We start from the raw sequence: 27534 nt of genomic DNA on the forward strand, positions 1-27534 counted from the left end.
CCCTCCCATTTCTGCCCAGCATCCTTAAGGCCCGTGAAATTTCAGTGAATTAACTTTCACATTCAAGAATATGAAGAGACCTGAAGAAATTAATTTGGAATCACATTTTAGCAAGTTGATTAGGTGAAAAGATACAAGGATGCTCTATTTTGCTTAGTGTGACACCTTTCATTGTTATATATCAGGCTTCTCTCTTTCCGCCTGTGCCTTTATCCTCCAGATCAGTTCCTTCAGTGCTTCTGGTCTATTCCATGTTTAAAAAGGACCCAGGAGCCACAATATGATATTTATTTTTGTTATTCCATTAGGGTGTGAAATTCTGATGAATATAGTTATATTTGTAGTTGTAAATGAATCCAGTTGTTAACAATAAAAGGAGTAAACTTTGATAACATTTTTATGCTTATTTTTAACGTTATTTTTAATAATGTTAAAAATGATTATTGTTTTAACATGTAAACATTTAACATTAATATTTTAACGTTAAATTAATTTTACCATAATGTCAAAATAATTTTAACATTAATTTTAACAGAATTTTGCCAATTCTGTTTTTCTTTTTATTGATCTGTCGCTTACGTTTTGAAGTATTCTATAGTTTTCAAGGCTATTTCCCACACATTATTTACTTTGATTGTTATCCTCTGAGTTAGCTGAGGTCACCCTCATTGTAGTTGAAGAATCTGTGTTTTGGCAGAGTTAAATGATCTGCACTAAGTCACAAATGGCATGTGGAGCATTCTGACTTGAAATTTCATTTATGACCATTATCATTCCTGATACTTCTTTATAACGTATCCTATTCTGAAATTGCTCATTTGCTTTTCTCCCTTCTGTACTGGTCTATTATAAACTTCTAAGGCAGGGATTGTGTCTTGTGCATTTACTAAATGTATCCCGTTTAGTAAATTACTGAATTTTTATCATGAGTCCCATTGAGTAAATACTTTTTATGTAGTCCTGTTGTTCCGAGTCCCAGGAAGGAAGGAATTTGCATATTCTTTTCATGAGATCCGTTTATTATGATGATCAAAATCTGTATTATAAATTTAGTAAGGCCTCTGAGCTTTAACTGATACATGACCAGCTTCATGGCTTGAGCACTGCTCTAGTTTTCTGATATACAGAGGTTAGAACTGCTGATGATTTAAGCCAGAGTTCTTCTCCATAGCATCATCATTATACAGGCAGGTCTGTGTTCTGGTCTCTTGGTCCTTGCTTTGTTCCTATCATTGTTCATATATTCAAACTTTCAAAGTTACAGAAACCATCCAGGCGTCAGTTTAACAGGATTCCTGTCCTCAGTGGAAGTTGCCTTTTTCAAAATTTTGTTGCCATGTCTCGTGTTACTTAGTGACTCTCTGGCTTCAAGATAGCTTGCCCTCTGGTGCTGCCTTCTCCTGTTTTTGCTCTCCTGTCTTTGCTCCTCAGCCCAGTTCTTGTGTTTTGGGGGTGGGGGTGTTTGGCCTTAATTTCCTATGTTTGTAATCCATATTGACTTGTAATATAGTATGATGTTGTGCCCAAATACACAATTGCCCTCTTATTTTCATTCCTTCTCATTAATTAGGAAAAATAGATGAGGTTTGGAAAGAGTTTGTTACCATGAAAAAGTGGAATATAAAGAAAAATGCTCTTCAGAGGAAATGAACACACAGTGAGTCAGAATTAAATGAACTGGGTTCTACAAAAAGAGTATGAAAAAAACTTATGTGACTAAAAAAAATATATATGCATGTTGATAAGTAGGTGAAATGTAAAGCTGAGGAGTGAATATATTTAAAAACTAAAGTGGCTTGTTAAGAGAATGGGAAAGCAGAAAGGTGTTAGAACAAGGTAAGAGAAGAAAGGATGGATTAGGAAATAAGAATGGACTGGCAGGAAAATGAAAATATGTGAATAATAAGAAAATACTGCAAATGAGAAAATTGGCCTTCATTAATTTTGATATTGAGGGCATAACTTTTAGTGTCATAGAATGTGATATTTTAAAGTATCTTAAAATTAATAGTGTAAGTCTTATGGTTCACAGGTTTGAACACTGAAATTCCTAGAGTTATGTAATTGACTTGAGTCACACAGCTAAAAATTGCTGATGTGATACTAAAATCTAGATATAGTCTTTTATGTTATTGGAAATCATATGGAAAATAATAATTTAGTTTTCTGAATGCATTGTCTTTCTCACTTCCTTTCTTTTTAATATGTTATTACAGAGAATTATAAATGTATCATAAAATAGGGTAACAGAACAAACCTCCAGATAACCATTTCCTGGCCTCACTCAACTACCATCAGTCAGTGGCTAATCCTGTTACATTCATAGCCCTTACTTATTATTTTGCACCTAATTCCAAACATATAAATTCATCCATAAATATTTCTCTGTATTTCAGACATGTAAGGATTCTTTTAAAATTAACATAATGCTATTACTTCATCTACATGGTTAAGAATTGTTAATATCAGATGCTTAGTCAACATTCAGATTTCCAGCTTCATCATGCCTCTACTTCCTCCTTAAGTTTCATTTTTCTTTTAATAATGTTCAGCTAGTGTCGACTTCTAGGAACCTTTAATTGTCTCTAATCAAGTTGGATGTGCCTCCAGTGTTACCATATGATCTATACAAACTTCCAACAGGACATTTGTGAATTCAGAATATGTGTGTGTATGTGTGTTTACTACATATTTGAATGGATAGATGAATGAATGGGTGGGTGGGTCTGTCTGTCTGTCTTACTGAAGTTTTTTTTTAGATTTAATTGATATGTAACATTATATTAGTTTTAGTTGTATACCATAATGATTCAATATTTCTGTATATTGTGGTTAATGAAACGATTTTTACATATTCAGAATCTACCCATAACTCAATACACATAGAATAAAATCAAAATTTCTTGGTTTATATGGCCTCTTAGGGCTTTCCATATGGTACTAGTGGTAAAGAACCTGCTTGCCAATGCAGAGAAGGAGACATAAGAGATGCAGGTTCAATCCCGGATCCGGAAGATCCCCTGGAGGAGGAAATGGCAACCCACTCCTGTTTTCTTGCCTGGAGAGTCCCATAGACAGAGGAGCCTGGCAGGCTACATACATACATACATGGGGTCGCAAAGAATTGAACACAACTGAGTGACTGATCCACACATGATCTAGAAACCCTCGAGTTTTCTCACGTCATTCCTTCAGTCTATTTCGTTTTAGTCAAATGTGCCTTCCCTCAGTGCCTAGAGTATGCTGAGCTCTTTTATGTCTCCGAGTCTTTGCATATGTCGTTCTCTTTGTCTAAAACGTTCTTTTCTTGATTATCCAGTAGACTTTGGATTGCCCAATTTAAATCTCCCTGTTAAAATCTCTCACTGTATCTTTTGCCTTTCTTCTTAAACTGATCACATTTATAGTTACATATTTATTTAGTGATGAGTTTATTGACTGATTTTTCCATAGATAGAAACTGTGTGGTCAGGGACTATGTCTGCTTTGCTCACCACTTTCCTTAGTGTCCATCCCAGTGCTTGCCGTGTAGTAGAAGCTAAAGAAATACTGTCAAACGTGTGTGGTAGGACTTTTTTAGGTTATAAATTAATATACTGATTAGAAACAAATGTTATTTGTTGACAAGTTTATTATTTTTATATTTATATTTATTATATTATTTCTTGACAAGTGTAAGTAATTCCTTTTGGAATTAACTAAAACTTGATCATTTCTAGGTCAGGAAGCATCTGAGAGTCATTTAAGATAGGAACCCAGACAACTGCAAAGTTTTCTAAATATCATGCATTTAAAATATTAAGATAGTATGAATTCATGAGTTTCTATGAAGCGCCAAATTTTCATATGCTTGCCTGGGAGAAGAGCTTAAATATTTTAAATTATACATTTATATTTACATTAATTTCTCTTCAAACATTTCAGAAATTCAAGATGATGAAGTGGAAGAAACTGTTTACAGAGACAGGAAGAGACAGTTACCTTTGGAAGTCACTGTGGAATTAACGGAAGAGACGTTTCATGCGACAGCGATGGCTTCTGACAGCGTAGTGCTTTTCTATGCTGGCTGTGAGTATTATGAAGCTTTAGAGCTGACTACTGTACTGCATATTGGGCATTTAGGCAGAGCTTACCTTTGCATTCTGTTATTACACATTGTAAAATGACATAGCTTTCATATGTCCCACACTGTTAAACAATTGACTTCGGAGCTGTTTCTAGGGTTGTAAAACCGATTATATATAGTATAGTCTGAGTGTTAGTTGCTCAGTCATATCTGACTCTTTGCAATCGCATAGACTGTAGCCCGCCAGGCACTTCTGCCTGTGGGATTCTCCAGGCAAGAATACTGGAGTGGGTGGCCGTTCCCTTCTCCAGGGGATCTGAGCCTCGTGCATTGCAGGCAGATTCTTTACCATGTGAGCCACCAGAGAAGCCCTGATTATATATATCTGACTTATAAATTGAAGATTATGATTAAACTAGATGTTAAGCTTACTAATTTGGAAAATTGTTGTTAATCAAGCTAATGATTTTAATAGATTAACAGTTATTGGAGGCATATATTGCTTTTATCTTCAAACAATAGCCATTCAACTATACTCCTTGCCATATGAATGTAGAAAATTAGTTGTATTTGGAACTCTCTTGAATGTGTGGACAACACTGAGTGCTGCATATTAGAATATTTCTTAGTATAAAATAATTTTGAGATACCCCATTAATCTGTATGTTTGTTATATATAAGTATGGATGCTTTAGAAATATGTATGTTGTAATATCTATTTATTTTTTTATTTTAATGTAGGGCAAGCAGTATCTATGGCATTTCTGCAGTCCTATATCGATGTGGCAATTAAACTGAAAGGTATTACACTGTTGTAGGCATGTTTATTTTCCTTATTCTGAGCTATAGCTATTTGTAAAATTGTGTCTTGCTAAAGGTATAGAAAACCACATAAAATTTCAGATTATTATGTTTGTGTCTCCACAACAAACATAAGTTAATACTGAACATTAGACTATTCCACTTGAAACATGATTAAGTATTGAAACCATTTTACAGCAAAGAAAATTAAAAAGTGATAACTTCAGTATAAGTTAATACTCCATAGTTAATAAGTTAAGGAACCATGAGTTTCAAAACTGTTAGGAGCATTCCCTTTGATTGTTTTCATTAAACTGTCTTATAGCTTTATACTTAATCCAGTAAACTTTTTGGCTGAATTCAGTCATTCAGCAAACATTTATTGAGTGCCTACTATGTGCCAGTTACTGTTAAATATTATTAAATATATACTAAATATTATTAAAATAAAAATTTGATAGATAAGCCTATATCTCAGAGTCTAATGAAGGCTCTAAGATCCCGGTGTTCTTGAAGCTATACAGTTAGCTTTTCATGGGTAGGGAATTTCTTAATAGCCAGAATCTTTTTATTTTAACTATTCTATGAAACCTGGTTCAGTGGTAGACAAACAGTAATCCAAGAAATGAACTCAAAATGTCTATGTCACTGTCCCAGCAAAGAAAAGGAGGAGTGGGGAGGCCTGTTAGTGTTAGTAAGAGAGAGAGAGTAATGGATTAGGTAAGTATAATATTTTTTAATCATTCGAATAAGACAGTCCATATCATGCTTTGTATCTTTAATATGATTTCTTCTTACTCTGTTTTTCTTGTTAATAAAAGCTGTTATGGCTAAATGGACTTTTTCTTGGCCAGTCCAGAAATACATCCACTATTTAGTTTTTTGGGACATTAGCTTACAGCCTCTTTTATTATTTAGTAAGTTCCTTATGGGAAGAAAGTATGCCTTATACTCAGATCATTGGACTTGGTGCATTGTCTTACACTACAGAATATCTTGTGTTTAATAATTGTTGAGTAAATAAATTAGCAAATATAGTAGAGTTTCATAAATTTTATTTTATTTTCACAAAATTTTATTTTGTGGAAAAGGTGTACTGGTATACAACGTGTGTGTGTATGTATGTGTGTGTATATGTATGTGTGTGTATATGTATGTGTATGTGTGTATATATATATATATAGGGCTTTTGTGAATTCAAGAAGTTAATTCCGAAAAGTCAACCCTAAATACAATATGTTCTATAATAATAAAAGCATCAGAGATATAAAAAATCATTGTTGATCCATTTCTCTTCCATTCATTTCCAAACTACATTTGATCCATTGTTTGATTATTTCATTCCCCAAGTGAAGGGATGATTAAGTCTGTAGAGAATATGATCCCTAATGTTTTTTTTTAAAGTAAATCCTGTCACTCTCTAGTTCTCCTTTATGGTTGCAATCTACAGACTGATTTAAGTTTCTTCTCTTAGGTTTTCCAGCCTTACTGGTAAATGATTAGAAGAAAGAAAAAGTAGGAAAATATAAACCATAATAAAATAGTAATTGGATAATGTCCCCAAATACTAGAATTATGCCCCCTCCCCAGCCCATTTGGCTAGATACCAAATGACAGTGGAAGGAGGTTCTCTTACTTTCTTCTCTGTTGGTGACCAAATAAAGGCCTGACCCCTCAGTGCAAGGACTCTGAGTTGTATGTGTTTGTAGAATAAAAAAGCAGATTAACCAACCTAAAGACTTGATTTCTTTTTTCAGTTAGTATGTTCTTTATGAATAACAATTCTTTTAGTAATTAGATATCAGATAGGTGGATTACTTTGGAAGTTCATGGGGCTTCATATAGAAATGCATACTATAGGTAACAATAATGTTTTGTGTCTATGGTGAAGCCTATACTATAATTTTATAAACTAGGACAATATTGTAATACTTTGGGTGTTGTATAATCTTTCATGTTGTTTTGGGGAAAAGCCACTTATTTTATCTTAGTCCAAGAGGATGAAGAATATTTTATACTCAGTCACAAGGTGGCAGCAAATGTCTGTTTTTGTTTTTCTTTTGAATTAGGATCCTTATTTGAAATTGCTGTGTTGTTAAAGTCCGTGGAGTGTAATACTACAGTAATCTTAGAACATTAGACTGTTCCACTTGAAACATGATTAAGTATTGAAACCATTTTGCAGCAGAGAAAATTAAAATGTGATAACTTCAGTATAAGTAGCCTTATCATTTTGTAATAATATATATCAATATTCTTTTTTTCAGTTTTAAAGATAACATCAAAGTTTTCAGCTTGGACTGCTGGGACATTTTAAGCAGTGGTAGACCCACTGAGGATGCTTATTGAAGGGAGAGAACTACATTTATTATGACACCATGTTCCATCCTTTGGTGGCAGTGCATAGAATGATGCTCCATCTGAGCAAGCACCAGCACAGGCACCACTAGATGTTTACTGACTAAATGACTAACATAAAGGAGAAGAGAACTTTATAGATCCAAGCTTAGAAGGAATAAAGATTTATCTTTGTATGCTCATATAATATTCAGGTATTAACATACTTTAATGTAAACACTGAAAATTTGCTCATGAAGAAATATCAGGGTACGTTTCACAAATTTTTACTGGATACATAATATGTAATAGACATTGTTCTAGGTAGCAGCTTTATAAGACAGACTAGACCCTATGAGATAGAATCTAGGATCATAATGTAAGGATGGATTTTTAGTATTAAAACTTTTGAAGATAAAATGTTAAAATATTGCATTTTGCAATTTTAGTCATATGGGTAGGTTACATCCTAATTTAGAATTTAGGATTAAATTGATATACAAAGATTTCTTCTTTGATCTAATACTATATTAAAATTTCCTTTTATTAGATTTTCTTCTTCTCTTTCATTAGCTGAGTTGTATGGTACTTTGTTATTTGGTTTTTGATATCTCTGCACCTAACTATATATTTTGGAGAACTGGAGAACTTTGCACATACACTTGACTTAGACAATGCAGGGATTAGGGGCGTTGACTTTCCATGCAGGAGAAAATCCAAGTATAACAGGTTTGGCCCTCCATGTACACGTTTGCCGGAGAAGGCAATGGCACCCCACTCCAGTACTCTTGCCTGGAGAATCCCATGGACAGAGGGGCCTGGTAGGCTGCAGTCCATGGGGTCGCTGAAGAGTCGGACACGACTGAGTGACTTCACTTTCACTTTTCACTTTCATGCATTGGAGAAGGAAATGGCAACCCACTCCAGTGTTCTTGCCTGGAGAACCCCAGGGACGGGGGAGCCTGGTGGGCTGCCATCTGTGGGGTCGCACAGAGTCGGACACGACTGAAGTGACTTAGCAGCAGCAGCAGCATACACGTCTGCTCTGTATCCAAGTTTCCACATCCATGGATTCATCCAACCTTGGGTCATGTGGGACTGTAGCATCGACTCTGAAGCAGATCTGTAAGTGGGCCTGCACAGTGCTTTCCAAGGGTCAACTGTATTAGTATAGAACAAGTAGGAATTTCTCTTTGAGGTTCTGCTATGTGTTTTCTCAGGCTGAAAAGAAATTATTTAGATTAAATAAATATGTATGAAATAACTACACTGTTGAGACAGGTTGGGTATGTGAAAGTGAAAAGTGAATGTCGCTCAGTCGTGTCCGACTCTTTGTGACCCCATGGATTATACAGTCTGTGGAATTCTCCAGGCCAGAATACTGGAGTGGGTAGCCTTTCCCTTCTCCAGAGGGTCTTCCCAACCCAGGGATTGAACCCAGGTCTCCCACATTGCAGGTGGGTTCTTTACCAGCTGAGCCACAAGGGAAACCCAAGAATACTGGAATACCTATCCCTTCTCCAGGGGATCTTCCCAACCCAGGAATCGAACTGGGGTCTCCTGCATTGCAGGCACATTCTTTACCAACTGAGCTATCAGAGAAGTGAAGTGAATTGAAGTTGCTCAGTCGTGTCTGACTCTTTGCGACCCTGTGGACTGTAGCCTACCAGACTCCTCTGTCCATGGGATTTTCCAAGCAAGAGTACTGGAGTGGGTTGCCATTTCCTTCTCCAGGGGGATCTTTCCTATTCAGGGATCGAACCCAGGTCTGCCACGTTGTAGGCAGACACTTTACCGTCTGAGCCATTAGGGAAGTCTGAGCTATCAGAGAAGCCCTAGGTAAATATCATGGAGGCCCTAGATAGTATATTCACACATATATTTAAGGTATTTCATGTACGAGGACTGCTGTAGATTCTGGAAACTCAGTGATGAGGAAACCAGACACAGTCCCTCAGGAAGCTCAAATCATACAACAACACAAATGAGTACATAATTCCATGATGAGGTAGGGAAAAGAGCATGGTCCTTTAGGAGTATAAGAATCAGATGTAGATCAGGGTGTCAGTGGAGGCTTCTCTGAAATGGTCACACATGCAGAGATCTGAAGGGTGAGAAAGACCTGACTGGTAAAATTGGTAGAGGTGGGCTGATAGCAAAATAGATTTTAGTTTTGAAAAGATATCTCTAGCTTCAGTGTAGAGACATATTAAATTCTGGGAGATGAATTAGAAGTGATGACTAGAATGGTGGCAGTAAAGAGAAAGGGACAGATATAAGAGGTACTCAAAATTTAGGTGGTAAAATTGGAAGGCGTGCAGATTGATAATGTAAGACCTGCAGAGTTTAGGAATGAAGAGGTGTGAAAGGTGATACTTTGCTTTCAGAGTTGCTCAGGATGGCAACGTTCACTACTGTTCAGAGGAAAGAAACCATGTTTGGTTTTAGACGTCTTGAGTTTGAGGATGTTTCTGTTCAAAGGGACCTAGAGAAGGCAGTATGGATACATGGATCTGGAACTTTGAGGATCCTGGGCCAAAGCTATAAATTTAGGATTTATTAGGTTGTTGTTGATTATTGAGATTGTCTAAAAGAGAGTGAAGAACAAGAAGAGAAAACAACTTAAACTGAGCCTTGAGGGAACTCCCGACTCCACTAGCCGAAGAGCCTGCAAAACGGAACAAAAGGAGGCAGCTGGGGAGAGGTTGGAGCCGATGGGAGGAGGTGCTGCAAAGAACCAAGGGGAGAGAGTGCACTAGGAGTATGTCATGCTGCCGAGAAGTTGAAATAAGCGGAATATAAAGACATTAACAGTTCTCAACAACTGAGTTTTCTATGTTAACATTATAAAAATGTGCATTTTTCTTTTTATTTAGGCACATCCACTATGCTGCTTGCTAGAGTAAACTGCGCAGATTGGTCTCATGTGTGTACCAAGCAAAATGTTACCGAATTTCCTGTTGTAAAGATGTACAAGGAAGGCCAGAACCCGGTATCTTACACTGGTATGCTGGGAACTGAAGATCTCTTAAAATTTATTCAACTGTAAGTATTCAGCTTCACCCTAAGATTTTTTAAGTTTTAGATCTATTCAACTCCTAATTCCCTTACTTATTTGACACACCTTGGATAGGTTAAGGAAGTATGAACACTGATGAGAAGAACCTGTCTATTACTTTTTATCACTTTTGGGGAGATAGAAATTTTATTTAATGAGACTGATTTTTTTTTGTTTTGTTTAGAATAGTGTTGTCTTTTTTTTTGTCAAATGTTTATCCTATGGAATATACTAAGTTCAGTATATATATATATATATATTTTTTTTTTTTTACAAGCTGAGAAGTATTTTTAAAAATTAATTTTGACTATAAATATTCATCCAGCAACAGGATTTCATGCCCAGTGAACATTACGTCTGTCCAAGAAGCAGAAGAATATTTAAATGGGGAATTATATAAAGACCTAATTTCCTATTCTAGCATGTCAGTACTGGGACTGTTTAGTCCAACCATGACAAGAGGTAAGTGGAACTCAACATTTAAATTATATAATGTATAGTCGAAGGCTTGTTGTTTTCTTTTTAAAGAATTAATCTTTTAAAGAGAACTCAATTGTAGAGAATTTTGAAAATACAAAGAAGTTTGAAGAAAAATAAAAATCTTTCGAGTTGTTAAATTTTAAGGTAATTTCTTCCCTCTTTTCTTGTGAACTTATGTCTTAAATATTAAATACATTTTAATGTAATTGGGCTAGTACTGTGTATTTAGGTTAGTATCTGTTGTTTTTATTAACATTAAGTGGGTGCATTTTTCCATGTGATTAATATTCTTCAAAAACATCATGGCTGTATAATATTTGATTGGATGAATATACCATAATTTATTTAACTGTTTACCAACAAATAATTTCTTTTATTTCCTTTTTGCTTTGTATTGTAAAGAGTATTTTTATTTATGAGTCTTTGTGTAGGTTTTAGACTATTTAATAGCTATGGATTCCCAGTAGGTGAATAACTTTGTCTTCTGTAAACTGTATATGTGTTATTCTTTTTTTTTTTTTAAAGGTTTTAGCATTTGTCTAAGGAATTACTATGAGATTATTATATACTAAAGATATTAAGCTTTTGTCATTTGATTAATATTCCAATTATTTCCCCCAGCTTGTTGTTTGCTTTTAGCTTTGCCTAGTAATTTTATATGTAATAGTTAAAATTTTTTTCAAATTTATTCATTTTGAGATTTCTTCTATTGCTTTAGCTATAGAAAATCCTTATCATTTTGATTAGTTAATAGTTACCTGTCTCTTCTTGTTGCTTTATAATATATATTTTCTTATGCTATATTGTCTTCTTGTTTTGAATATTCTTTTTTAAAATTTGTGAGTGATAAGACACAGATAACATGAAACTTTATAAGTTTCATACACTTGATAAGTGTATAGTTAACTAGTGTTAACTGTATTTCTATTGTGTGCAAATTCTGATTTCCAGAACTTTTTCATCTTACAAAATTGAAACTCTTTACACATTAAAGAGCAACTCCCTTTCCCTGTTTCCCTGCTGCTGCTAAGTTGCTTCAGTCGTGTCCGACTCTGTGCGACCCCATAGACGGCAGCCCACCAGTCGCCCCCATCCCTGGGATTCTCCAGGCAAGAACACTAGAGTGGGCTGCCATTTCCTTCTCCAGCTCCCTTTCCCTGTTTCCCTAGCACTTGGCAAACACCATTTTCCTGTCCATTTCTATGAATTTGACTACTCTAGTACCTCATGAAAGCCAGATCATGTAGTGTTTGTCTTTTTCTGAATAGCTAATGTATATACACGTATCTTTTTAAATGTTTTCTATTTTAGTCACTTTACCTATTGATACTTAGTCTATTTATTTTATAAAGTATGTTGACTATGATTGGGTTGTCTCTTTTTCTTTTTGACAACTTATCTTTTTTGCCTATTGACTCGTCTAAGTGAACTTCAGCCATTTACACATATTGTCTAAACTTATTCAAATTTTTGTTGCTTGTTTTATGCTTCATTGGTATTTCTTTTTTTTTTAATTTTTGTTTTATTTTTTTTAATTTACTGAAGGATAGTTGATTTCTAATGTTGTATTAATTTCAACTGTACCTCCGAGTGACTCAGCTATACACATATATTTTTTTTAAATTCTTTTCCATTATGGTTTATCATAGGATACTGTAATATTTCCCTGTGCTATACAGTAGAACCTTGTTGTTTATTCATCCTATATATAAAAGTTTGTATATGTTAATACCAGACTCCCAATTCTTCCTTCCCTCACACTTCCCTCCTTGTCAACCACTAGTCTGTTCTGGTTTGTGAGGCTGTTTCTGTTTCATAGATATTTCATTTATGTTGTATTTTAGATTCCACATATAAGTGATATCATATGGTATTTATCTTTCTCTTTCTGACTTACTTCACTGTCTGATAATCTCTAGGTCCATCCATGTTGCTGCAGATGGCAATATTTCACTCTTTTTCATGGCTGAGTAGTATTCCATTATATATGTATGTACCCCATCTTCTTTATCTGTTCATCTGTTGATGGACATTTGAGTTGTTTGTGTCTTGGCTATTGTGAATAGTGCTTCTGTGAACACAGGGGTGCTTATGACCCTTCAAATTTTAGTTTTGTCTAGTTTTATGCCTAGGAGTGGAATTACAGAATCATATGGCAACTCTATTTTTGGGTTTTTGAGTAACTTTCATATACTGTTTTCCTATAGTGGCTGCACCATTTTATATTCCCACCAACAGTATAATAGAGTACCTTTTTCTTCACACCCTTTCCAACATTTATTATTTGTAGACTTTTTAATTATGGCCATTCTGACTGGTGTGAGGTGGTACCTCATTGTAGTTTTGATTTGCATTTCTCTAATAATTAATGATGATGAGCATCTTTTCATGTGCCTGTTGGCCCCTGTATGTCTTCTTTGGAGAAATTTCTGTTTAGACCTTCTGCCCATTTTTTCAATTGGGTTGTTTGTTTTTTTGTTATTGAATTGTATGAGCTGTTTGTGTATTTTGGAAATTAAGCCTTTATTGGTTGCATCCTTTGCAGATGTTTTTTCGCAGTTCATAGGTTGTTTTTTTGTTTTATTTTTGGTTTCCTTTTCTATACAGAAGCTTGTAAGCTTCATTAGGTCATATTTATTTTTGCTTTTATTTCTATTTCTTTGGGAGACTAACCTAGGAAAACTAATTCATCTTATTTTTGATGCATTTCAAATTAATGCTTTTGCCTTCAGCTTTGATACAATGCTTATACTAATAAGTTTAATTTGTTTGTTTTACATAGTATCATTGGTTTTCCATAGTATCATAAGCCTACCAGTGGGTTTCCCTGATGGCTGAGATGGTAAAGAATCTGCCTGCAAGGCAGGAGCCCCGGGTTCGATCCCTGGGTTGGGAAGACTCCCTGGAGAGTGGAATACCCACTCTAGTATTCTTACCAGGAGAATTCATGGATAGAGGAGCTTGGCAGGTTATAGTCCATGGGGTCGCAAAGAGTCGGACACAACTGAGCAATTAGAACTCTCTCTACACTGTTGGCTATAGTGTTCTTTTAATATTAAAACTTCTCTATACTTAAACTGCCTCTCTTTACTTTTTTTGTCCTTCAAAGTACTGTGTCTTTCAATAAGTTTTAAAGAGGGAGTCCACAGGACATTTATTCTAACCAATGGTGTTGCTTAGAATGTTATTTTCTTGGCTTTGGAGATGGATGGCCTCTTGACTGGGTAGCAAAAAGTGTTTTCTTCATCATGTCAACTGAGAAAAAAAAAAAGCACAATGTGAGAGTTGTGAGTTAAGTTTTATTGGGGGGCAAAATGAAGATTATAGCCTGGAGCCAACCTCTCCGATAGTTTTGGGGATCTGCTCTGAAGAGCTGAGCGGGGAGGCAGTATATATGTAATTGTGGTGAAGAGGATTACATGCAGTCAGGCACACGTTTTGACATAAGACTGCTGCTAGTCACAAGGAGCAGATGTCTCTGTTAATGATTTTAGTGCTGCTTTTCTAGATACGAAAAGATATAAGAAATTGGGTCCATAAAATCTTCTGAAAATATCTATCTGAAGGCTTGTTCTGCCAGTTTTGCCCAGAGTACAGAGTGCCTCATTCCTGATTTCCACCCTGAACTCCTTTCAGGGTGTGTTCAACTGAACACAACTGAAATGGTTGGTTGCCTCATCCTTACAGAGGCAGATGGCAAGTAACAATGTTTAGTTGGCATTCTCATGCTGTTTCCATTTATGTAGCAAACTTCCTCTTTCGTTTTTCTTTTATTTAAGATGAATTTCAAAGTCTGAATGAAATATTTTAAGAGTGTTTGTATGGGAAGAAGATCCCCAATGTCCAGCATTATAATTGTATATAGTTGATACTATTAACTATTGATTCTTACTAAATTTTGCTTTCTAAAAATTGCTGTTTAGTAATTTTTGCTTTCTACTTTGTCTTCAAAATTAAAAAAAAATAAAAAAACCCAAAAGAACTCACTAGAAAGAAGAATAAGACTGTTAATGTGTGCCATGTGGCTTACCATCTTAGAAGGCAAAATCCAGAGGGCGTAACTTTTTAATTTCTATTCTATGAAAAATCATGAAGTAAATGCCTCTATGTTTTACTCCTTTTTCCCTTTCTCATGTTTTTTCACCCACATTGACCTTGTTTTCTGCCTACCTCAGGTGCCTGGTGTCCTGAAGTTCTTGTTTATTATTTACACTGGGCCTCCTTCCAAAAAGAATTAGTCTTTAGATAATAAAAAGCACAAATACAATAAAATCATTAAAACAAGGATAAGAGTCAAGCAATAAAAGTAGGAGATAATTAGGTAGAATATCTAGAAACAATGCAGTGATCATAAAACTTAACCCTGAGCAATCTGCTAGCAAATAGAAACAAAGATGAAATTTTTGCCAACTTATCATCATTGTATAATAGATGGCAAAATACTAGTTAGGGTGCTGAGTCACCCATAGAGAAAATATTTCTCTGATTGTACATGCTGAGGGGAATTTTTCATATATGTGTGTATATACATATGTATTTTATTTAGAGATCGACATAAGGAACAGTGTGTTGTTTAGTCGCCAAGTTGTATCCAACTCTTGTGTGAGCTCATAAACCGTAGCCTGCCAGCCTCCTCTGTCCATGGGATTTCCCAGGCAAGAATACTGGAGTGGGTTGCCATTTCCTTTTCCAGGGGATCTTCCTGACCCAGGTATCGAACCCACATCTCCTGCATTGGCAGGCAGATTCTTTACCACTTAGTCACTTGCATGACCCCCAGAAACACTGTACTTGACCATATTTCTATACAAATGATGATAAATTTACATATAATTACCTCTCACAAACTTGAAAAGCATAATGCTGAAGTACTGATACATAAAGGTGGTTCTGGTGTACCAGAATGATGTAGTCTGGATATGATGCTTTTTTTTACTGGCTTGGTTCCTTTTAAGTCAGGTATTAGTTCCTCTTCTTTTTTGTTTGTTTTTGTTTGCAAAAACTATCATGTGATAGTTGTTGGATTTTCAGCGTCTACTGAATGAGAAAACATAAAACAATAAAGGGCTCTTATGGCTCTTATGAATCCATAAAATTTTTATGTTCATTTTGATTATATTCACAAATGCTAACTACCAGCATTTGCTGAGCACTTTTGAATGAGATACTAATTGTTGTTCATGTAGATTCTAATGGTTTGAAGACTAATGTGAGTCCCGTGAAAGCTGAAATGTCTCTTTTATCCACTGGTGTATTTTTCAGGCCCCTCCACTAGAAAGTTACTACTTTTCCCCTTATAGTTAATAAATACTTTGTGGGAATATAATTTAAATCTGTAAATGTCCTGTTTCTCATCTTACTTTGCATACTGGTTTTAGAATCCACTCACTGCCTGAAAGAGGTATTACTATGATAGTTGCCAAGTAGGCACTTTCCAATTCCATTATTCCTTCTACCTTTATTAGTTGGCATACTACTCGTTTGTTTATCAGTATGGTTAGCTGAGTTCTTATTTTATTCAATGGACTATAATCAGTCACTTTCATTAATTTGCTCAGGTTGTCCTAGGATCCCTTTCATTCTGCTTTTTTCCCCCTCATCCTGGTACCTGTGACCTTTGATATGTCTCCATTGTTTTTTTGAATGTCCTTTTGCCGCAAAATGTTCCCAGCCCCGTTCCTAGAATCAGCCAGTTCTCCAGGGAATCCAGTTTCCTTTAGTGAGACATTGAATCTAAAAGCTGAGATCTAGGGGTTAGGAATGCTTTTAGTTACTGGGGTGTTCTTGCCTCTTGCTAACAGAGCTAAAATACAGATGGATCTACATATGTGTGTGTATAAATATAACTATGTAATAAAATGTAACAGTGGAAAGAAGCAGTATTGCTAAATTAATGTATTTATTTTATGCAATTAAATATGCTTAAAGTTAAAACAACTAAATATTGTAAGTCACTATTAATATTACATCTCAAGTATATTTATAGTGGTTAAAAAACTTTTTATTTAGATAACTGATCGTTTCCTTATATTTGGGTTGCCATATATTCTGACATACATGGCAGTTTTCACCAAAGAGGAGAATGTGCCTGGTTTCAAACATTCAAAGGGGAATTTACACTTTGATTTAGTGGAAACAGATATAGACCTGAGGTCTACAGTCTTGAATACTCCCATTCCCCAAGGAACTCTTAGGATTTATGAACAAGTAGACGCATGAAGAGCCTTCCAAGAAACATATTCATGAGTTTAGAATCTTATGAATGAGCAAATTATATGGAATGTTAGTGTCTTTCCCTACTGTTTTTTATTTAAAAAAGAAGATGCTAAAACAGATTCCATTATGTCACTGCTTTAGGTAACAGTCATCAATTATGGATCAGAATTTAGGGAGATTTCTCTTAGAAATGAGAGTGTAGGCACTCAGTTCCTTCTGTTTGCCTTGTTTTCTTACGTATCTTTTCTAGCTTGGTATAGCACAGGCTAAAGAAAATGTTTTCATGGATTACTCATTTCTCACTAACTTGATGATCATAAATGAGCTCTCAGTGCTGCTTGCAGCTGGATCTTGCCACCCTAGTAAGTGGCTTTACTACAGTGTCTCGCAGTCTTGTGGAAAGCATGCCTCATTTTTAAAGACAATCTGGTGATTACCCAGTGTTAATGGTGTTGGTGCTCACATCACGGACATGGTACTAACTGCTAAGGGACAGATCTTCTGGGTTCAGCATACCCAGACCTCTAGGTGCCTTATGATTCAGCTCTTCCATCGTTGTTTTTCTATTTGAGCTGCTGTGAACCTTTCATGCAGCCAGCCGAGGTATCATCTGACCTTCAGTTGGCAAGAATACATCGTTTACAAAAGTCCATCTCTGCTCTTTTCTCATTAGTCTATAGCTGTTTAATTCAGACTTGCTTCTGAGTTGTAAGATCCAGAATATGCTATTATTTATGAAAATATATTCACAAAGCCTATAGAGATAATAGTTCTTATTTTGAATATGCATATCATAACAAATGGGACAAGACTAATACACAAAGTAATCGAAGTTCAAAAGTAACAAAAACACCTTACAGGAAAATACAGGAAATAAAAAAAGAAGATGCAAATCCCTCATAATTGTAGAACCCTAACACAGACAGTGTCAGAGGACTAGAATTTCCAGTCTTCTGTCTTTTTTTTGCATGTAGGTCCTTTTAGGTTTTGTGGTATAAGGTGTGCATCATTTCACATACCTGCTGTCTTTCCAGGCTCCATATAGCACAGCTGTCTCCATTTACCTTGCCTTAGGAGTAGATTACGGAGAAGGCAGTGGCACCCCACTCCAGTACTCTTCCTGGAGAATCCCATGGACAGAGGAGCCTGGTGGGCTACAGTCCATGGGGTCGCTAAGAGTCGGACACGACTGAGCGACTTCACTTTCACTTTTCACTTTCATGCATTGGAGAAGGCAATGGCAACCCACTCCAGTGTTCTTGCCTGGAGAATCCCAGGGACGGGGGAGCCTGGCGGGCTGCTGTCTATGGGGTCGCACAGAGTGGGGACACGACTGAAGCGACTTAGCAGCAGCTGCAGCAGCAGGAGTAGATTAAAAGGCAACAAATATTTATTTAACAAATCTGTATGATCAGAACCCTATAAATCCTATAAATTGACCCTTGAAGATGAGGGGGTTTGGGTTGTTGACCCCCTGTGCAGTGAAAAATCTCCATGCTGCTGTCTCTGCCTTAAAAACAATGGGTTTGATAAATCATCTACCCAAGGGCAGGAAGCTCAGTTTGGGTAGAATTAGGACTCAAAGCCTCCTTCTTTTGGTTCCACATATTTGTCATCTCTGATTGAGATCTCCCCATCTCCCCATTTTGATATCCTCATCTCTGAGTTTATGGAGAACATAAACCTTTCCCCACACCTAGTTTAAATGTCTATAAAATGAAAATACAGGTACTCTATTTATTGAAAAAAATTCATGTTTAAGTGGACTTGTGAATTCAAACTCAATGTTGTTCAAGGGTCAACTGTACATTTAGAGTACATTTATTTTCATAACATTACATTATGTACATTATGTTGCATTATATTAACGTACATTTTTATAATAATCAACTGTCATGATAACACAGGTTTATTTTAGAACCAACAAGGTAGGTACTTGTTTAGTCACTCAGTCATGTCCAACTCTTTGTGACCCCATGGACTGTAGCCCGCCAGGCTTCTCTGTCCATGGACTTCTCCAGGCAAGACTACTGGCATGGGTTGCCATTTCCTTCTCCAGGGAACCTTCCTGACCCAGGAATTGAACCCACTTCTCCTGCTTTGGCAGGTGGATTCTTTACCACTGAACCACCAGGGAAGCTACAAGGTCTATACTGAAATATATTTATAATTAATAGTAAAGCACTATCATCTATAAATCTGTTCACCAGTTGAATAGCACATGTAACTTTAAAGGTTTCAGATTTTTATCTTGTTTGTATATTTATAGCGAAAGAAGAGTTCACTGAAGCAGGAAGCTACCTAAAAGGATATGTTACCACAGGAATTTATTCTGAAGAAGATGTTTTGAGACTGTAAGTGTATTATAATTTTAGGGAGGACGAAGTTTGCGAAATAATGTATTACCTGTCTTCACATGATTCTTTTTAAGGAAAATAGGGCAGCAACATACCTAAATTTTTAATTTCATCCTGGGAAAATCTGTAAAGTACTATCTGGCTATTTAGAATTTTTACATACTCAAAATTCTTCTTTAGGCTAGAGCCCCCCATGAAGCAACATTGGATTCATACCATTTCATCTTCCTATAAAATTTTTCCTCTTTGGATTCTGTTACCTACAGTTTAAATTCTTGGCAGTTACAGTTTTTTGAGGAATTACATCTTGAGTGTCTGGGTTTTGATTTGCCATCAAGGTATGCATAAAAATCAGAGTTTTTACATATTTCTCCCAGAGTTTTAGGTGATGAACCGATAGTTCTACTTACTTTTGTTATTGCAGATGTACACTTAAGCAGTGCTTTTTATAGCCCCTTAAGTTGCTTTATTTGTAGAATTTGGGGCTCCTGTAAACTATCAAATGTTTCAATTGCTGCAGAATGAATGAACTGAAAATTTAGACGTTATTAATACACATCACATTCTACACTAACGACTCATCTTCAGATGCACATGGAGTTGTTTGTGTTTCTTACCCTCTGACTATATTATTTCCAATTGTGATTTCTGAGCTTAATTAAATCTTTCATCCTGAACACTGGTGACGCATTTGATGATTGAGCTCCTGTTCTATCCAAGAAATCAGTGACTTTTGAAAAGTGAATACCGAACTCTGGACTTTTAGGGAATATGAGACCTATTCAACTGACACATGGCTAATCACCCACTGTCTTCTAGACCAGTAGTTTTCAGAGTATGTTTTGTTTATAACTGACTCATCCACTAAGAGCACCTTCCAGGTAATCTGAAGACTGGGCAGTAGAAAGCCCAGTCTTCAGATTTATACTTTGTTTTAGCATGAATTAAGTTTTTGCATGATATAAATGTTACCATATCACTGGTAATTTCACACAGTCATTTTTTCCTGTTCAGTGATTTTCTTTTAGGTTTAGTTAGCAAAAGAAGTGGTAGGAGAAAGCGGATTTCAGGTTCTCTTTCAATGGAGAGAGCTCAGACTCTGTATCTGGAATACCTCAGTGTGAATTCTGTCTCTGCTATTTATCACTCTTTCATCATCTGTAAAATGAGGATTATAGGGCCATTCTGAGGGTTAAATAAAAATGTAACTAGAAGCACCTGGTATAGTGCCTGGCAAATACAGGCCTATTCTCATAAATGCCTATCTCCTTGCTCAGCAGTTGGGTGAGCAGTCCATAAAGTTAAGAACCATTCAGTGTGTTCCTAATCCTGTTTAGACATTTTCTTGATGAGTAAATTGTCTAGAAAAAGAAAAATCTGGCTAGATTAGTATCTGTTGTTTTCTTCTAATCGAGGTTGTCAAGGCTCTTGAACTTGCTCAGATAGCCTCACATAAGAGCTAAGTTTGCCTGGAAATGGTTTTTTTTTTCTTTTTTCTTAGTAGGGCTTCCCGTTTGCTGCCTCCATTGTGACTTCTTTGCCTAACTGTTCATGTTTTCGATGACTTGCTATATTTTGGTTGGGAATTTTAATACTCCGTTTCTCCACAGGTCAAGTAAATATACTGTAACTCTTCCAGCCCTGCTGCTTGCCAGACACAAAGAAGGCAAAATAGAGAGCATTCCATTAGTTAACGTCCATGTGCAAGACATAGTTCAAATAATAACAAATGCATCACTGGAAACATTTGTGAGTATATAATAAGGATGTTGTTTGAAATAGAATCTAGAGCAGTTAAAGATAGTGTAAGGAACTTTGTGTGTTTTAATGCATGGTTTTCCATCTTTTGTTGGCACAGGGCTTGATGTTCAGTGAGCTCTAGATTCATTTGGTGAGCTCTAGATTCTGTTTTATTATTCACCCATCATGCATATAGCTTCTTTAATCCACTGCCAAAAGTCTACATGTCTTTGGATTATTTTTCTTGCTGAGATGCTTGTGGCTGATGGCCGGTTGAAGTACTCCATCTGGGCTGAAACTTGGCAAGAAGCAAGTTTGGATTCCAGAGAGCGGCATGCTAGGCTTCCAATCCTTGCTTGCCTCCTTGCTGGCTGCATGTCAGCGGCTCTCCACATGTGTAAAATGGTTATTGTAAGGACTGAATGAGAATGGGTGTTCAGTGCTCTGTGTACAGTGTTTAGCCTGGTAAACACTCAGCAAATGTTAGCTAGTATTGCTTACATTGTTGTAGAGAAAAATATGTTTTATCAAAGTCCTTTTCTGATGCCTACTTTGTATAATAGTGGATTTAAAGGCACAACAGATGTAACCTGCATTTCTTGATTTTGATTGTTTTGCATTAATATTAAACACAGCTAGACTATTATAAATTGATGCTTTTCTACATTTCTAAAGTGACATGGGAGCAGTATTATCAACTATAAATACTGAATGAATATCCTCTTGTTGTTTTCTTTTGTCATGATGATCTAAACAATATTACATTTTAGGCTAAAGAATGTGTTCTTTAAGTCATTTTGTGGCCTCAGCCCCACTAACTCCCCTTCCCTAATTAAAGTTGTGGTTTATAACTAATCAAGTCATTAAAATTTTTAGGATGCGGTTTTCTAAATTATTTATTAAAGTAACATTTTTGTCTTTAATGACTTTATTAAATGACTGTCTCTTTAGCACATCCATAGAGTTAATATTTTTGGAATTTTTATAAGATGTTAACTTTTTTCCCCAGATAATACAGAAAACTATAAAGAAGAAAATTAGAATAAATCATAACTTCTTTAACCAAGCTTAAATTTAGGGATAGATTTTCCCAAACTTAAAAAAATTCCATGAGTGCTGTTGTTAAATTTCCTAATGCTTCTTTGTGTTAGAGCTTTGAAGTCGAGAGCATCAGTGACTGTATACAGTAGCTAGCTAGGAGTAAGCTATCTTCTGGCCTGCCCTTAGGTACTAGAAAGACTCCCTCTGGATAGGAAAGAGCAGTGGATGGCCAGATGGTAAACATTTTTTATATAACATCAAACTTTTATTTTAATGAACCTGATGACAAATTAGTCCAGGTAAATAATGCTCATAGTTAGTTAAATGTTAGTTGCTCAGTCATGTCCAGCTCTTTATGACCTCATGGATTGTATGTAGCCCACCAGGTTCCTCTGTCCATGGAATTTTGCAGGCAAGAATACTGGACTGGATTGCCATGCCCTCCTCCAGGGGATCTTCCCAACCCAGGGATTGAACCTGCATCTCTTATGTCTCCTGCATAGGCAGGCAGGTTCTTTACCACTAGCGCCACCTGGGAAGCCCGGAGAATGACATGTATACCATCTATGTAATGGCTCACAAATTCATATGGCCAGCACAGACCTTGGGCCTGCTCTCCAGGCTCCTATATACAGTTGTCTACTTGACAGTTTGTCTTGAATATCTTTGAAAGTGAAAGTGGTAGTCGCTCAGTTGTGTCTGACTCTTCATGACCCCCCCCGCCAGGCTCCTCTGTAGAGTTTTTCAGGCAAGAATATTGGAACTCTCCAGGCAAGAACACTGGAGTGGGTAACCATTCCTTTCTTCAGGGGATCTTCTCAACCCAGGGATTGAACCTGGGTTTCCTGCATTGAAGGCAGATTCTTTATCATCAGAATCATCAGAGAAGCCCCAGATCATAGCTAATTACATGCTAATTAGCTATGTAGTTATTCCAATTAAGCAATAGTATATTTAAGGCTGTCACACTTAGAACTATTTGTTGGGTAATATGTTTAGCATTTTTCTCAAATACATTGAGTTCATTTTTGTGCTTTTATTATAAATAAGAATATGGGAACACACATAATTATAGTCTCTTATATACTCAAATAGCCAACAGTCATCTTCCAGTAACCACATTTGATGACCTTTTCTTTTTCTCTGAGTAGCCTCTTGAGTAGCAATCAAAACCCTTGATTGTGCTTTTCCTTTTTAAGATTCTCTCTTCTTTTGGCTTTTGCAGTTCCGTCCTCTCCAGGTACACCTTCAACCGTTTTGCCACTCTAGAATTACATCTTCAACCATTTTTTCTTCTTTTGCTACATTCATTCTTTGGGAGACTTAGTATCTATACCCATAACTTATATGGGTCATCATACCAGCTGATGAATCCTAACTTTTGAGTTTCTGATCTTAACTAAACTCGCATAACTCTTAGTCTTTCTTTCCTGACAGGAAAGAGCAATGCCTGCCACTACTGGCCTGTCTTTCCACAAATTCATACTCTAGTTAGTCATCTAAAACAGGCCTGACCATGTGACTTATTTGGTACAAAATCTTCTCAGTATTTCTGGGAGCTAGAAAACCTCTCTAGTCATTTTCCCACGTGGTCTTACAGCCATATTTGCTTCTGCCTGCCTGAGTCTGGTACACTTCACTATCACTGTTCCCCAGATACTCTGTATGCCTATCACCTGTCTGCACTCTCATTCACCTCTCTGCTCCCAGTATCTGGAATCCCCACTCTAGCACACACTTCAGTCTGTCAAGGTCTTTTTCCTTATCCAAGGCCCAGGTCAAATGTCACTTCCTAAAATGACCCATGAGCTCCCCTACCTTGTTTTTTAGTTTTAATTTAGAGGCAATAGGCTTCCTTATTCATGCTCAGTCACTTCAGTCGTGTTGGACTCTTTACAACCCTATGGGCTGTAGCCCACCAGGCTCCTCTGTCCATGGGATTTTCTAGGCAAGAATACTGGAGTGGGTTGCCATGCCCTCCTTTGGGGGAACTTCCCAACCCAGGGATCGAACTGTGTCTCCTGCATTTCAGGCTGATTCTTTACCACTGAGCCACTGGGGTCTTCTTATTGTCGTACATTAAAATTTTTTCTTGGATCACAGCAGTTTGCACACTTGTCTCCTCCTCTAAACTATGAACACTTTGAGGGCAGATTAAGCATCTTACTTCTTTTTGATTCAGTACCCAGCATAAGGGGCTTCCCAGGTGGTGCACTGGTAAAGAATCTGCCTGTCGATATAGGAGACACGGATTTGATCCTTGTGTCAGGAATATCCCCCCTGGCAGTCTGCTCCAGTATTCTTGCCCAGAAAATCCCATGGACAGAGGAGCCTGACAGGCTATGGTCCATGGGATCACAAAGAGTCAGAAACAACCAAGAGACTGAGCACACACTCATGCACCCACCCAGCATAAGATCTTAAAATTCTCAATAAATTTTTGAATTGAGCTGTGATGGCTCCATCACACCATATCCATCAAATCTGTTCTGCTGGTTTGATAAGAACTGTCAGTTTTAGGAAGGGGACATAACTCATGTAGAAGAGAAATGACGATAGTTAACATAAGACAACATGGGGGAGTTTGGAGAAAAGGGGATCTAAGATTTAAATCATGAAAGAGGAAGGTGTGAGAAGAGGATTTTGAGTGGTCAAAGAGAAAGAATTCAAAGAAAAATGAAAACTGGCAGAGGAAAGTGGCTTTGAGAACTAAGTAGGGAGAAGTATGTGCCAGAGTTTGGTGTTTGAGGGTGAATTGGAGGTGATTGGCACGATAAAAAAATTGTTCATTTGGATTTCTAGTGTGATCCAGTGAAATGGCATACTGGTAAACAAAACCCCTGGGTGCTAGTTTCATTTAACTCTTCCTCCTACTTAGCTGTGTGACTTCAGCAAGTCAACTTCTCATCCTTGGTTTCCTCATCTGTCAGCTGGGGATTTGTTTTCTGATGTAGGAAGATTTAATCCAGCTCACAAGTATATCCAGAAGATGAATTAATAGATGTGATACTAAAAATGAAAAATGGTAGAAGCCTTTAATACTCTTAAGTCACTGCTGTTTTTAATCCTAAGTATTTTAACTTTGTTTCTTACTCTTTCCAATTCTTGTTAATAACAGCCTAAACAAATTGTCTTCTACAAATATATTTTTAAAAAATGTTCTCTTTTAATTAATAAAAGAGTAAGATTTCTTATTCTTACTACTTTTTCTTTATTTTAAACCACCCCAAAATAAGACCCTTTAAAATTTGTTTTAGCATATTATTGGATTACTTTAATTATGCTAAAAACTCAGTTTTGAAACAAAGTAAGACTTATTAATTTTTAAGTAATCATAGATGTTAAAAGATTATATCTTTAAAGCTTAGCTTATATATTTTTTTTATTTTATGCTAGAGGAAAAATACTTGTCATATGTGTGTTGACTAGTTTGATCCAGATTTTAACAGAAATTACTAGAAATGCCACATGCTTAAAAAACAAGGAGCTCCTTTATTTTCAAATTCTATTAGTAGTTTTATTTTGAAATAACTAACTCATTATTGAAATAAGATGAGTTTAAATAAAAAACACTCTTGAGATTCATACTTGTTAATAAATATAGTAAAATCTCCACTTAAATGAAAATTTGTTTGAAATACATTTTAAAAACTAACATGTAAGAGTGATTTGAACATTATTTTCTATTTTATGTATTATAATTTCCCATTTTTTCTTGATTTGTTTTGTTTTTAAACAGCCAGAGATCACTGTGGAAAATCTTCCCACTTACTTACGACTTCAGAAACCATTACTTATTTTATTTAGTGATGGTGGCATAGATCTTCAGCATGAAAAAACAATACTGAGGCTGGCAAAAAAGAAATACTTGGATTCAGTTACCCCTTGTTGGTTAAATCTGTAGGTATATTTTTATTTTTTAATATGTAAAAAGTAAAGAAAGTAATAAATATTATTAAGTTTTCATTAGGGAATGAAATTACCTTTGGAGTTAATGTTATTAAACCAATATATAAGTCATCATTTTAGTAACTAACCTGCCTCAGATGGTCTGAGATGATCTTGTTTTATATTGAATTCTGTTTTACAATAAACTCTTTTTTTTTGCTGTGAGTTTTTTTTTTAGCTTTATTCAAGCATAACTGACAAATAAATTTGTAAGATATTTAAAATGCACATTGAGATAATTTAAACACAATGCATACATGTATGCATTGTGAAAAAACTCTTTCATCTAGTTAATTAACACATCCATCACCTCATATATTTGTTTTATAAATGTAAATTTTGGGATGGGGTGGAGTGAGAACATTTAAGTTCTACTCATGTAGCAAATTTCAGTGATACAGCACAGTATTATCAACTATAGTCACTGTGTTATACATTAAATCCTTAGATCTTATTCATCTTGCAACTGAGAAGTCTGTTTCCTTTTACCAGTCTCACCTTCTTTACCCCACCCTGCAGTCCCTGGCAACTTTTCTATTCTGTTTTTGAGTTTGACTTTTTTTTTTTAGGATTCCATGTATTAGTGTTACTGCTGTGTAGCATTTGTCTTTCTCTGTCTGTCTCTTTAAGTATCTTCTTATTTTATAGTTTGTAGCCATTTATAGTTTGTAGAGTGCCTGATGAACTATGGACAGAGGTTCCTGACATTGTACAGGAGACAGGGATCAAGACCATCCCCATGGAAAAGAAATGCAAAAAAGCAAAATGGCTGTCTGGGGAGGCCTTACAAATACCTGTGAAAAGAAGAGAAGTGAAAAGCAAAGGAGAAAAGGAAAGATACATGCATCTGAATGCAGAGTTCCAAAGAATAGCAAGGGGAGATAAGAAAGTCTTCCTCAGCAATCAATGCAAAGAAATAGAGGAAAACAACAGAATGGGAAAGACTAGAGATCTCTTCAAAAAATTAGAGATACCAAGGGAACATTTCATGCAAAGATGGGCTCGATAAAGGACAGAAATGGGATGGACCTAACAGAAGCAGAAGATATTAAGAAGAGGTGCAAGAATGCACAGAAGAACTGTACAAAAAAGATCTTCATGACCCAGATAATCACGATGGTGTGATCACTCACCTAGAGCCAGACATCCTGGAATGTGAAGTCAAGTGGGCCTTAGAAAGCATCACTACGAAAAAAGCTAGTGGAGGTGATGGAATTCCAGTTGAGCTATTTCAAATCCTGAAAGATGATGCTGTGAAAGTGCTGCACTCAATATGCCAGCAAATTTGGAAAACTCAGCAGTGGCCACAGGACTGGAAAAGGTCAGTTTTCATTCCAATCCCAAAGAATGCTCAAACTACCGCACAATTGCACTCATCTCACATGCTAGTAAAGTAATGCTCAAAATTCCCCAAGCCAGCCTTCAGCAATACGTGAACCGTGAACTTCCAGATGTTCAAGCTGGTTTTAGAAAAGGCAGAGAAACCAGAT

The 27534-nt window shown here is 36.1% G+C and overlaps 1 protein-coding gene across 6 annotated transcripts in view; it reads left to right on the top strand.

Moving 5' to 3' along the window:
- TXNDC16 (thioredoxin domain containing 16) overlaps nt 1-27534 on the top strand; it is a 96421-nt gene that overhangs the window by 57779 nt on the left and 11108 nt on the right. For 5 of the 6 annotated variants that reach the window (XM_055536697.1, XM_055536699.1, XM_055536696.1 and 2 more), the window contains 7 exons: nt 3925-4068; nt 4808-4867; nt 10081-10249; nt 10588-10724; nt 19228-19312; nt 20926-21064; nt 25836-25996. In XM_055536697.1, the coding sequence (XP_055392672.1) occupies nt 3925-4068; nt 4808-4867; nt 10081-10249; nt 10588-10724; nt 19228-19312; nt 20926-21064; nt 25836-25996 (895 nt within the window). The remainder of the gene's footprint in view (nt 1-3924; nt 4069-4807; nt 4868-10080; nt 10250-10587; nt 10725-19227; nt 19313-20925; nt 21065-25835; nt 25997-27534) is intronic. The other variant, XM_055536700.1, reaches the window with a different exon arrangement.

Source organism: Bubalus kerabau, chromosome 10 (genome assembly GCF_029407905.1).
Source record: "Bubalus kerabau isolate K-KA32 ecotype Philippines breed swamp buffalo chromosome 10, PCC_UOA_SB_1v2, whole genome shotgun sequence".
Lineage (NCBI taxonomy): Eukaryota > Metazoa > Chordata > Mammalia > Artiodactyla > Bovidae > Bubalus > Bubalus kerabau.